At 37.6% G+C, this 12,034-nt stretch overlaps 2 protein-coding genes across 2 annotated transcripts; both read left to right on the top strand.

Annotated features, from left to right (window-relative positions):
- The first annotated feature begins 1,993 nt into the window (after positions 1-1,993).
- LOC124146626 lies at positions 1,994-3,693 on the top strand. Its single transcript, XM_046516995.2, has 2 exons — positions 1,994-2,436; positions 2,912-3,693. The coding sequence occupies exons 1-2, from the start codon at positions 2,085-2,087 to the stop codon at positions 3,367-3,369; spliced, it is 810 nt and encodes a 269-aa protein (XP_046372951.2). The 5' UTR covers positions 1,994-2,084; the 3' UTR covers positions 3,370-3,693.
- Positions 3,694-9,926: 6,233 nt separating this feature from the next.
- On the top strand, positions 9,927-11,473 carry LOC124146619. The gene is made up of 2 exons (XM_046516981.2): positions 9,927-10,438; positions 10,861-11,473. The coding sequence occupies exons 1-2, from the start codon at positions 10,045-10,047 to the stop codon at positions 11,322-11,324; spliced, it is 858 nt and encodes a 285-aa protein (XP_046372937.2). The 5' UTR covers positions 9,927-10,044; the 3' UTR covers positions 11,325-11,473.
- The last annotated feature ends 561 nt before the right edge of the window (positions 11,474-12,034 follow it).

Raw genomic sequence — 12,034 nt, 5'->3', positions numbered from 1 at the left:
TTATTATAAGGATACATGTTTGGGTGTTAAATATCATATAATTAGAAAAACTAATGAGTCTGTTACATGTCAAAGGAGCAAGGATTAAACGCAGTGTATTTGCCGTTATCTGGAACTAGAATTTTGAACCTCCCAACCAATGTGGATGACATTTCAAAATTTGACTTGAATCATATGTTCCTGTGATCTTACAGGTTAACAACTGATTTGCCTTTACATGTGTTTGTATAGGGTACTACCAGTTGAACAAGATTTTTTTCGCGAACACCTGGTATCATGACTATTTCATAATGATTCATAAACACATGCTTAAGATATAGTCGGAATTGTAGACCAAACTATGCTTTTAGTAGTGTTTTCGTATGATCATGGAATTTTTTCTTTTGTCATTTTTATCTATTTATCGCCTTTGATCATATGATTTCTCCAGTCCCCTTGTAGCGTCGTGAAATCTAGGGTTTAGAATGACTTAAGTTATTTTTAACATTAAGCCTCAAATTACGAAGGAGCACATGCTTTATTGAGAAACAGATCGTGTGCCTGAGATGTTTTGTTTAAGAAAAGGACGTTAGGCTTTTGGTTTAAATTGATGTTTCCAAAACAAAAAGAAAATAGGTTTTCAGTTATTACATACAAAGGTTTATAAAGGACATTTATTGACAGAGTATATTGTCTCCCGTGTTTTTTTATGTAACAAACATATTTTGGATAGTTGTGGTTGGAATAACCTGTATATTCTCTAGGCAATGGTTGATGCTAAAGGATCCTCCAAGATGTGGCCAATCTCCATGCTCTTATCATCAAAAGGTAGATATTATAGTTGCATCAAATCAAACTTTTGTTAAAATAATATTTACTTCAGATTATTTTCCCTCGCTATCCTTTTTTAAAATTCCATGCTTCGAATCATTCATTAACCATTGAAGTTAGGAGGTTGTTCAATAAACTTGTCAATGACAAAATGTCATGTATGCAACTCTTATCTTGGAGATCAAAATCTATGTTTGTTCCTGTGCCCTTATTTCAAACATGAGAGATTTCATTTTTTACACGGATATTACTTCCAACGCCACAATATTATTATTAACTTAAACAACGTTTTTGCCTCGTGTATTATATATTGTACTGTATCTGATGTACGGCTGTAAGCAGGTTTCCGAATTATTAATGTCTCTTATCATGCAAATATACATTCAAATCAAAGATGTATGTTTTCATGATAAATATTTTGTTATGGAAATTTAAAACGAGTATTCTTTGTGTGTATTATTCTATGCGCAGTTTAAATGTAAAGTACATAACATGGCACTTGAGAATATAATTTCGGAGAGAAACTAATCTGGACACGGTGTACATAAATATTGTTGAAAGCAAGGTTTTTGCATGCATATAGCACGTTAACTTATATGTGGCAATCTTCAATTATTTTGTTGTACATATATAATTATTTCCGATAAGAATTAATACATATGTATTTCTGTTTCAAAAAAACTAATACTGCATTTTTTGGAACCAATACATACATCTTATGGTACATGTGCCAAGATAAACACAAGAACAACGTAAAGAAATATTTTCACACATTTTGGCCTCTATGAAATTACCCACAGAATATATTTGACACTATATAAACATAGTTAGCTTACCATAAACTTCAGATTGCCAATTATGAATTCGGTTAAGTAGTACAACCCATCCATTATATTACGTCACGAAGGTGAATTAATTTCACTGCCTGTAACAACATTTGTGTAATGACCTGTCTCCGCGTGAACCCCGCTGAGAATGTGTAGACAGGGTGATTGGGAAGTCACTGATGAGAGACCACTGTAAACACCACACGGCGTCTGTCAAAAGATGGCGATATGCCTAAGAAACCAACCGTGACTAATAGGAAGCACATGTTGCCAGCTCAAATTTAAATTACATATTTAAACCGGCTTAGCTCCATAAACAGGTAGCACACCAGAGAAACAGACTAATCAAGGGTTGATGGACTGGGCACATATGACAACTCAACAGCTCAGTTCATTCATAGCAAGTGTGCCTTCGAGCAGAGAAGTATATTGTAGATCTGCTTCACCATGTTACATCCAGCTGCTACAGTGTCTCCGCAACTAAAACAGCCGCTCTACATCGACACGGACATTAACTACAGTTTGGATATGTCCAAGTTCCCTGGCCTGGACGACCCCTCCCACCTTCAGCAGCCAGCATTGTTGATCGCCACACCGGACACAGTTTCAAACTATTTCTATCATTGTGCATATACCATTCCGCCCAGTGAAGTTACAGATGTTGACAATGCCATGTCCTCCTGTTGTGTGCAGTATCCAAGGCACGTGTATACACCTTCCAAGTTTCCCGACAACAACATTAGCAATCATTCTGATGCATCTTGTGGACATATCTTGGAGGATATTCTCAATGTGATAGGTAAATATTTCGTTTATTGTTGATTGGTTGGTTGGTTGGGTTGTTGTTTAACGCCGCACTCAGCAATATTCCAGCTATATGACGGCGGTCTGTAAATAATCATGTCTGGACCAGACAATCCAGTGATTAATATCATGAGCATCGATCCACGCAATTGGGATCGATGACATGCATCAACCAAGTCAGCGAGCCTGACCACCCGATCCCGTTAGTCGCCTTTTACGACACGCATAGTCACCTATACGGCAAGCATGGGTTGCTGAAGACCTATTCTACCCCGGAATCTTCACGGGTCGTTTATTGTTGACTACTGATGACTCCTTCCTTATCAATTTCTGATGCTGCTGTTGATAAGTTTGATCAGTATAAAAAATAATTAACGACGTCAGGATAAAAAACGTTTATAATGTCGATTTTCTTGCTGGTATGTGCTTTACATTATCACTAAATCGAATTAATTATTCCTTTTCTTCAGATACCTGCGCGGACGGATTACTTGAACGATTAATGAAGATTCCAGAGAGTACAACTTCAAGCAATACGATAGTACCAAACACGAATACACCTCGTCTGTGTCACTCTGATCTGTCACACCCACCTCTGTTATCAAGGAATTACCAGCAGAATGGACACATACATTACAGATTCTTCCATGGCGCGAGACACGTCCAGAACAACACACCTTCATGTCCAACAGGTGATACTGGATTACGTCGGATTTCTGACTGTGTGCGTAATCTGCAGTCCTTGTCAGCTGTCAAAGATAGTGTATCTTACAAGAGGAAGCGAACACATGACGGGTTTGAATCTGACATACAAAAGCGACAATGTAAAGGACTCGATACTTTCGATATTGGTCGTTACTATGGTTACCATGGATCGTATCTTGGATATCAGCAAGTGCCACCGTTTACAAGACGTGTTGTGACGTAAAGGCATTATCTTACAATTTTATATTTAATTTATATCATTATACTTATATGAGAAATAATTTTCTTAAAGGTGCTATGAACATTCCCGGATGCCAAATGTATTTTACCGTATTGTTTTTTTCTGCACCAATTCACTATATGAAGAGGTAACAGTGTGTTCATACAGATATGTTATGGATCATTCAACATTACATGAATATATACATATAAAGTATATTTTACTCATTTGCTTGGTAACAGGATGACTTACATTTCTATTTTATGGATGTACGGGTTCCATCCCCCGAAGCAACAAAATGGTTTCGTCTAAGTACGAACAATAAAAATCAACTGAAGGACAGATATCATGTTTTTAGTTTCTTTTGAAATAACCTTAGTTGTGTGTGGGTAGTTTTTTATTTTTATTTTATGTATTAATGTCCATGTCATACCTATATATCAGCAACAGTGGAGAGATGAACCACTAAGGTCATGTCATCGATCCCAATTGCGCGGATGGATGCTCATGATGTCAATCACTGGATTGTCTGGTCCAGACTCGATTATTTACAGACCGCCGTCATATAGCTGGAATATTACTTACTTACTTACTTACTTTGGAGATTTAACGTGCGCTTTCCGACTGATGCGTATTTCGGAATATTGCTGAGTGTGGCGTTAAATAACAAACAAACAAACAAACAAACTAACTAACTAAGGTCATGTATTATGTTACCATGCTTTAACAAATATCCAAAACAATGTTTTACTACTTCCTTATGTATTATGTTAACTTGGACAGCTGTTGTTATGCAAACCATTCAAGATGTATTCACTCCAACATATATAAGGAAAGACCAAATCTGCAAAACCACCTATGATAACAGGAAGCTCTCATCTTTGTCAGCGATATTCCCACGTCTCTGCAGAGAATGCTTTAACAATACGTGATGCAATGTTTACAAGTACGATTAAATATCTTCAAATCAAGGGCTTAGGAAGTCGGTAATTATCAACTCCTGTCAAATCAGTTATCAGGTAATCTGCCAAACCGTGACATAAACTTGAAATACACCCAGGGGCTGAATACAATTAGATGGTGGGATTGGTCTATGTAGCAGTGCACATTCCCTGTGTTAACAATGCCACTTATCGGACGACCTCCGCGAGAACCCCCATCAGGCAGCTCCCTGCGAGAAGTAGAAAGGTTGTGGTAAGATATTGCATAACGGGTTCATATAAAGATCATATACTTATGTAAAGAATTTACCGACATATTTACTTTGTAACTATGTGCTGACAAAGTGTGTTTATTACTTTGATAAGAAGGTATATCAGTGGGGCTTTGTGATAAGTGCAGTTATATCAGGGATTATATATGAGGACGGTACTTTGACATTTTAATTTCCATCGCAACACACTATATCTCATTGTCGGTAGTCTTAGATGCAATCAAAGGACGAGGGACTTATTTGTTCAACTGGAAATGTCAAATATAAAGTTACAAGAAACTATATTTCTTGTTATAAACAATATGTAACATGTTCAGAGTAACAGAGGCATGAGCATATTGGTTTGAATAAAGTGGGTGAAAAATCTTCATTCCGAACTTAAAGAACAGATAACATAACTATTAACATGTCTCTGATCCAAGATGATTTTGTTAAACATATAGTGTTCTTCCTTCAACACCATCCAAAGAAAATCAACCTGCTCATGTCGAAATGTTAAAAGGATCGTTCACAGAGAACATTTAAAATTAACAGTTTAGACTGACATGTATTTAGGGTTACCTATCTCAAACATGCACCAAAATGTGATGCCACACAAAAGACTTACCAGCGGTACACTTAATGCTGTTTGATTGGCATTCTAGTTCTAGCGTGATCTACATACAACCGTCGCTATATGCAATAAACCAGAAGATGTTATCCATAAAGTTGTACGTTTCCTTATTCACTTAATACAAGTACAATAAGTTCACTTTGTGCAGATTGTTTTCCTTACGAGCACACACCGAAGAACACACGAAACACGCGTAACATTTAACGAAAACCCGTCATAAACAAATACGAACTGTTGTGAGCATTGATATAAAACGATTGGCATTAAGCTGTATTGTCGGACCACAATTACAATATGGAATACACATCCCTTTGCAAATTCCCCTCCACATTGCTGAGAAATTTTGTATCCCTGTGTGCGCTGGTTCGTATTTGTATTAAATATGTTACTGAGTCGGTTTTATTCACCCTCTCTCTCTCTCTCTCTCTCTCTCTCTCTCTCTCTCTCTCTCTCTCTCTCTCTCTCTCTCTCTCTCTCTCTCACACACACACACACACACACATTTATGTGATATAAAGAAATATATGTACCATATTCACCAGGATAAAGGGCGGTTCCTCTTCATTACGTGTAAATAGTATTTGTCATGGGGGAGTGAGTCCTGGACTTCCTCATTGATACCATCTATATGAAAGGGATGAGACATTTAGACCAGAGATAGGCATCCCCAGGGCACCAATTGTGCTTCACTTTTTGTTGATGATGATGTTGGAGATTTAACGAGCGCTTCCGGAAGACCCGTACTCTTGCTGATCTATTTCTACTTATGAATAAGAATTTCTGCTAGGATGGGCAAAATAAAAAAAATTAATTTGGCCAAGAAGTTTAACTTTAAGCTTCAGCTATATCCATAATCCTATATCGTTCATAAATGGTCCAATAGCCAATTGCCTTCTACTGATTTACCCACCTGAGCTCGAAATAAAAGAGGCCAGTGATACCGCCTCATCTTCCTCATATACAGATCTGTGCATTTAGATTCAGAGTGACAAACATTTCTCCACACGGCTGTAAGACAAGGGGGTTGACTTCAAGTTTCCAATAACCCTATCCCTTTATGTCGATCATATTCCAGCAGATCAAGCCTTTGGTGTCTACATCTCACATTTTGTTAGGTTCAATTGAGAATGTTTTTTTACGAAGATTTGAAAGAGCGTCATATCGTGGGGCCACTCTCACACAAAAGTTGTTTGATCACGGATACAACGTTCAAGCCATCAAAGCAGTTTTATGGTAGATACGTATGGGCATTTCATAATTTGAAGCATGACTGACAAAAGTTTTGTCCAATGCAATACTCCGAGATTTCAAACATTCAAGGCCTCAGTAAAGCTGTCAAAGAGTTTTATGGCAGACATATGGAGGACGTTTCCAAATTTGACGCGTCAGTGATAAAAATTATGGCCGATGCAATTCCTTGTTTTGACATGTGGTACATGTGTCCCATGGTACAATTGACTTGTCTTCGCATGTGTTTGTGACGGGAGCACTCGGTGAGGCAGGAAATGCTCACCTTTTCACGAACACCTGGTATCATTAAAATTTGATTGTGATTCATTTACACCTGTTCATGATATAATGGAAATGCGGACAATGATTTCTTATGATTTTGGAAACGGTCCCTTTTTGTCTAACAATAACATGAAGGAAGACGACAGCAATAGGCTTCACACATAGTCTTCGGTGACAGGAGTGTCAGTTTTGATATCAAGACTTCCCCGTCGCCTCTTGGGATTGTCAGGATGATTTGACTTACATTTGTTCCTTCTTGAGAGGCATTTAGAAGTTGAGTACTTAGTATGGGATAAGATATATGTTTGAACAACTTGTTTATAACAATTAGAGGGCGATGTCTCGGTGTAGGTTACTTGCTTGATAACTGTGTTAGAACCTTCATCGAAACGTTGTTCCTAATTGCAGTAAAAACGTTGTTCATCCCTACATCTTATCCTTACTTAAAGGGCAAGTTCACACGGAAATGAACCAATTTTTCTTGTACTTTTTCCACATTAAAAGTGTTAACATAGAAGTGTCATAGACAAAAATATAAAAACATCATATTTAATTAACATATTTTTTGCAATAAAACGATTTATATTTTTCACATTTACCAAGTGTTCTATTTCCATCACAAAAACACCATGGCTTATGCCCCTTGCAATATGACGTCATTGGTGCCAATTGATAAACATTATGACGTCATCATGCTTTGTTAGAGCCGCTTCACGTGGTGTAGGTACAGTTTTGTGATTCTAGCATCTCAGATGCCAGCCAGAATTGTGTTATGCTGAGTCACTACTGCGCCGGAGTGTGTCGTAGACCATGTTGTTTTACCGCAAACTGGTCCTTGATATCTTTTGCGTTGAGAATAGACAGGGACCCAGTTGAATTGGCACCAATTACGTCATAATCAAAGGGGGATAACTCAGGCCTGTTTCGCTCGTAAAACGAAGGCCTCATAACGGCATATCATTTTAACACTATTGTGAGCTTCCTACTTTCACTGTGAAAAAAAATGAGTGTATATTTTCAAACACAGATACTAATTCATTCTAAAATTGCGTTTTGTTTAGAAAAAGAAAGAAAGTGATTTTTGCGTGTACACTTCCCCTTTAAGATGAACTGAGATTTATTAAATTTTGCTTCCTATACGCGGTAAAGATTCACACCCTCAAGTATTTTTCTGGTGTTGTTAAGATGCATGGAATGCAGCTGAGGTTTGAAACATGGGCTGGACACCATGTATATGCGTTCAATTGGTCGAAGTTTGCAGGCTTCTTACAAGAAGTGAGTGAGTGTCGTTTTATGCCGCTTTTACAAATATTCCAGCATTATGAAGGCGGTGATACCAGAAATGGGCCTCACGCATTGTACCGATGTGTGGAATCGAACCCGGGTCTTCGGCGTGACGAGTTCGCGCTTCAAGCACAAGACTCCCTCATCGACCCTTTCCTACAAGAGGTAGCAGTACGACAGAAAAGTATGACAATCCAATGCTAAATATCTGCATGCGAGAGGGTATCAAATCAAAAACTAGTGGTTGATCCTTTTCAGTTTGTCTTCCCTTCATCAACACGCTAAGCGCACTGAAAAAAATATTTTTATTTATTGTATTTTAAAATGATCATGATAATGTAACATATGATGTGTGACACAAAAAAATGTTCTTCTTCTGTATATATTTTCGACAAAACAATGACATACAATGACAACAATGACAATGATGTATATATTTAATGTCACATCCTTAAACATATGATCCATCATGCAGTGCTACATCATAAACTCATAAATTAATTTGTTTTATGTATGGCGGGCAGATGTTTGTTGGTATGTTTTGCAATTGTGATTAGTAAAATATATTACAGTGGCAACATTCTACGTTTAATATTGGAATATATTTATACAAATGAAAGGACACTTACAATGTAAATTCTATCAAATACATTATAGAACAAATACATATATACCACCTTTTTAAGTCTAAATGAAGTGATGATAGCAACAGCGTTGTCAAATGATTCACATTTCACTAACTTCCAGTGCTCGTATCCAGTTTGCTTTGACAACGATCAGAATATTACAATAGATAAATCTCATTTGAATTTCACTCGACCTAAACCGTCTGTATTATCTATATCACTTTTTCATAATTCCCACATAAACATAACTACAATAATATTTATTTTTTTCGATGTACTCCAGTGGACACATGCATTGGACAATGTAATTTTCTATTGATATCTTCTTATATATTTGTGCGAATTTATTACATGAAAGTCCATGGTAGCATGAAAAAGAATTGTGTGTAGACATGTGACAGTAGTTATCGAAGTATAACGGGCCGTGGTGATACAAAATAGTTTATGGAGTTTTGCCCGTTACCTTCCATCGTGTCAGTTCTTGTTCTAGTGGCTCACTGAACTAACGTTTCTAAGAATCAATACGAAACATGTGCTAGTGTATTATAGTCAGCAGTAAATCAATAATGTTGAGTATTGGGAAAGCGGGAAATCGTTTAAGCTTGGCTCCGTCTCGACATTTCACAAGTTGTCGGAGCGTTCATCAAACTGGGATCCAGCGTCCGAGTTTAAGTTTGGGTCTTCCATAATACCATTATAGAAAAGAGTTTGAGACGAAAAGATCGAATATTCCTTTATGCGTTGATAAAACTGCACGTCTTCATTCATACATATTCAAAACAATCTACATCTAAATGTACTGCCTCATATATATTAAACGATTTAGTGCTGCACTTCACATTATCCTATCGAGATGAAAGTACACTTGATGCATTTGGTATGAATAATAAATACATAATATCATGTTAAGAATACATTATTGGGATAATTTACAAGCGTACATTGTTCAGACAAGAAGGGAATATTGCTCAAAATAACAACACGGATCCATTTATTGCCCCTTGAAGTAGTATACACCACCCATTAAATTACATCACGGATTACAGTTCTTGCCCATCGAACAAAAACATTTGCATAATGTCCCTTAGTGTGCCGCGGGAGGAGTTGTGTAGACATGGCGATTAAACTGATGAGGGTTAAGTGCAGGTGAATGAAGGGGGCTTGTCCACCGCTGTCTATCTACACTCAATCCACCCGTGACTAATCCCCGCCACATGTTACAATTCAGCCGTAAATAGCAGCATTAGCGTGCACCTAACTGACGTAATTTGTTATCATAACTCACTCCAGCCCGCTACTCAATGAGACATCTGTTCTGATTGGCTTAGCCCTGATGGTGAAGGTACAGGCGTGTAACTTGATTGGTCCAGCGAAGATGATGTACAGCTGAAACATGTTATGATATCATTGTCCATTCCACATCCACAAGCATGAGGAGATATACTGAAATGGAGGTTGGTGTTCCTGTGCCCCTGCGACTGCAACAGCCTCTGTTCATCGAAACCGACATCACCTACAATCTGGATATGACAAAGTTTCCAGGTCTGGATGACCCACAACAAATGTACGAGCCGGCTCTTCTAATTGTATCCCAAGAGAACCCATGGAGTTGTCCAGACTACAGTGGAACCCTACCGGCGGCAAGCAACACCAGATATAGTTCCCAGCCTTGCAGAAACCACCCTCTAACACAAACCCAATGCAGATTTGTGCCTATGAATAATGTTCCAAGCATCCTGAACAATACCTCAAGCGACAAGATGTTTCATGCGGCAGAAGAATCTTCACCACAAAATCTCCTAGAAGACGTACTTGACATGATAGGTAACCTATTTTAAACTAACTTTAACTCTTTTATAGAAATATATCGGTAAAAAGCGTCCTTTGTTGAAGTAGTGACCATTGAATCTGTGACATGTGTTCAATTTTTATTATTTAACATAATATACACCTTATATCCGCTCATAGGAATTCATTCTATAGGGCTCCGCTGCAGTAGACTCTTCATAGAATATATTTAGTTAATACTAATTCTCAGTTAAAGCAAAAAACTGTATCCATATTCATACGAAATCTTTAAGAGCAGTTTCCATTGTAGGCTTTCGACTAAATGAGCTAGTGTTTAAACCATTGTAAAAAAAACCTGCTTATGAAAGCGACTGAAGGTGTGGTGTGAATTTTTTTAAAAATTGTAATATATTCAAATAGTTATATTATTTCTTTTAATGAAATTGTTTATATTACAGATTCCTGTCCTAACGGATTACTTGACAAGCTTGTGGACACTAATATGAGTTCAACCAGTTCTTGTGACTACACAGCCAGCCGGATACCTCATTGTCCCTCTTATCTGGCAAACGGACCGTGTCGGCCACCAACGTACCTGGACAATGCACAACCCTTGCACATGCACAATGGCGTGGATGGCACCAGGCATTGGGAGTACAATACTCGCGTGTTTCCTTCAAGAGACGGATTAACTCACATCCCGGATTATGTTCGTAATCTCTCTGCTTTGTCATGTGTTAAGACCAACGCTTGTTCCAAACGAAAACGGAGCAATGATGAAATTGAATCTGATTCTGTGAAGCGACGCTGTAAAGCTCCTCAATCTATGGGTGCAATGTATCACTATGGTTACAGTGTACCTTACTCAGGACAATATCAATCATTTCATGAGACAATGTTCGGTAGAAGCGTCATGACATGATGACGTATTGAACTCTATTTATTGATGAACGGTGCTATGAACATTCCTCCCCAAGTGTTTGCTGCAATCACCCACCCCGCCACATGTTACCGCCATGAGGTGCTGGTTTACTTTAATGGCAGTACTTCCAAATAAAAGTTTACAACATATTTGGTGTTCCGAGAGTCTTGATTTATAAGTCGAGCATGTCTGTTTCACAATGCTAACAATAGTACTAATGGCTTTCGGACTTTGGTGTCTGTTTTCTCATGTCTTAGTGTGCGATAACGAAACCTGAGGAATATAACAGATTTGTATCCTCTAGTTCTCAATCAAGTTGATAATTTTTGTTAATAATCTGATTATCTGACCAATATTGGGACTGTAATATATAGAGATTACTTATTTTAAAGCCGTTAAAATTTGGTGTCAGAAAGTCATCACGAAAGATGGAGTGGATGTGACGCAGCTTTTACCAGTACAGTAAACTACGGTTATAACGAACTCAAAGGGACCACTATTTTTAGTTCGTTATAACCGTAGTTCGTTATAAGCATATATACAGCATATACACAACAAATGGCCGGGACTAAAACTAAGTTCGTTATATCGATCAGTTCGTTATAAGCGTGTTCGTTATAAACGTAGTTTACTGTATGTTAGTTACAACAAGACGTGTCAGCTCAATGTTCAAAGCTATACAAACAGACAGATTTTCTCACTATAAGTAC

This window comes from Haliotis rufescens, unplaced genomic scaffold, assembly GCF_023055435.1.
Source record: "Haliotis rufescens isolate VD_foot unplaced genomic scaffold, xgHalRufe1.0.p SCAF_3, whole genome shotgun sequence".
Taxonomy (NCBI): Eukaryota; Metazoa; Mollusca; class Gastropoda; order Lepetellida; family Haliotidae; genus Haliotis; species Haliotis rufescens.
The sequence above is the reverse complement of the archived record's forward strand: the minus strand, read 5'-3'. Positions and strand labels throughout refer to the sequence as shown.

Bases quoted from the DNA above. Each gene is read 5' to 3' on its own strand.
- LOC124146626 (XM_046516995.2), top strand. From the start codon at position 2,085: ATGTTACATCCAGCTGCTACAGTGTCTCCGCAACTAAAACAGCCGCTC. The intron at 2,437-2,911 runs GTAAATATTTCG...CCTTTTCTTCAG, and splicing joins GGATATTCTCAATGTGATAG to ATACCTGCGCGGACGGATTA.
- LOC124146619 (XM_046516981.2), top strand. From the start codon at position 10,045: ATGAGGAGATATACTGAAATGGAGGTTGGTGTTCCTGTGCCCCTGCGA. The intron at 10,439-10,860 runs GTAACCTATTTT...TTTATATTACAG, and splicing joins AGACGTACTTGACATGATAG to ATTCCTGTCCTAACGGATTA.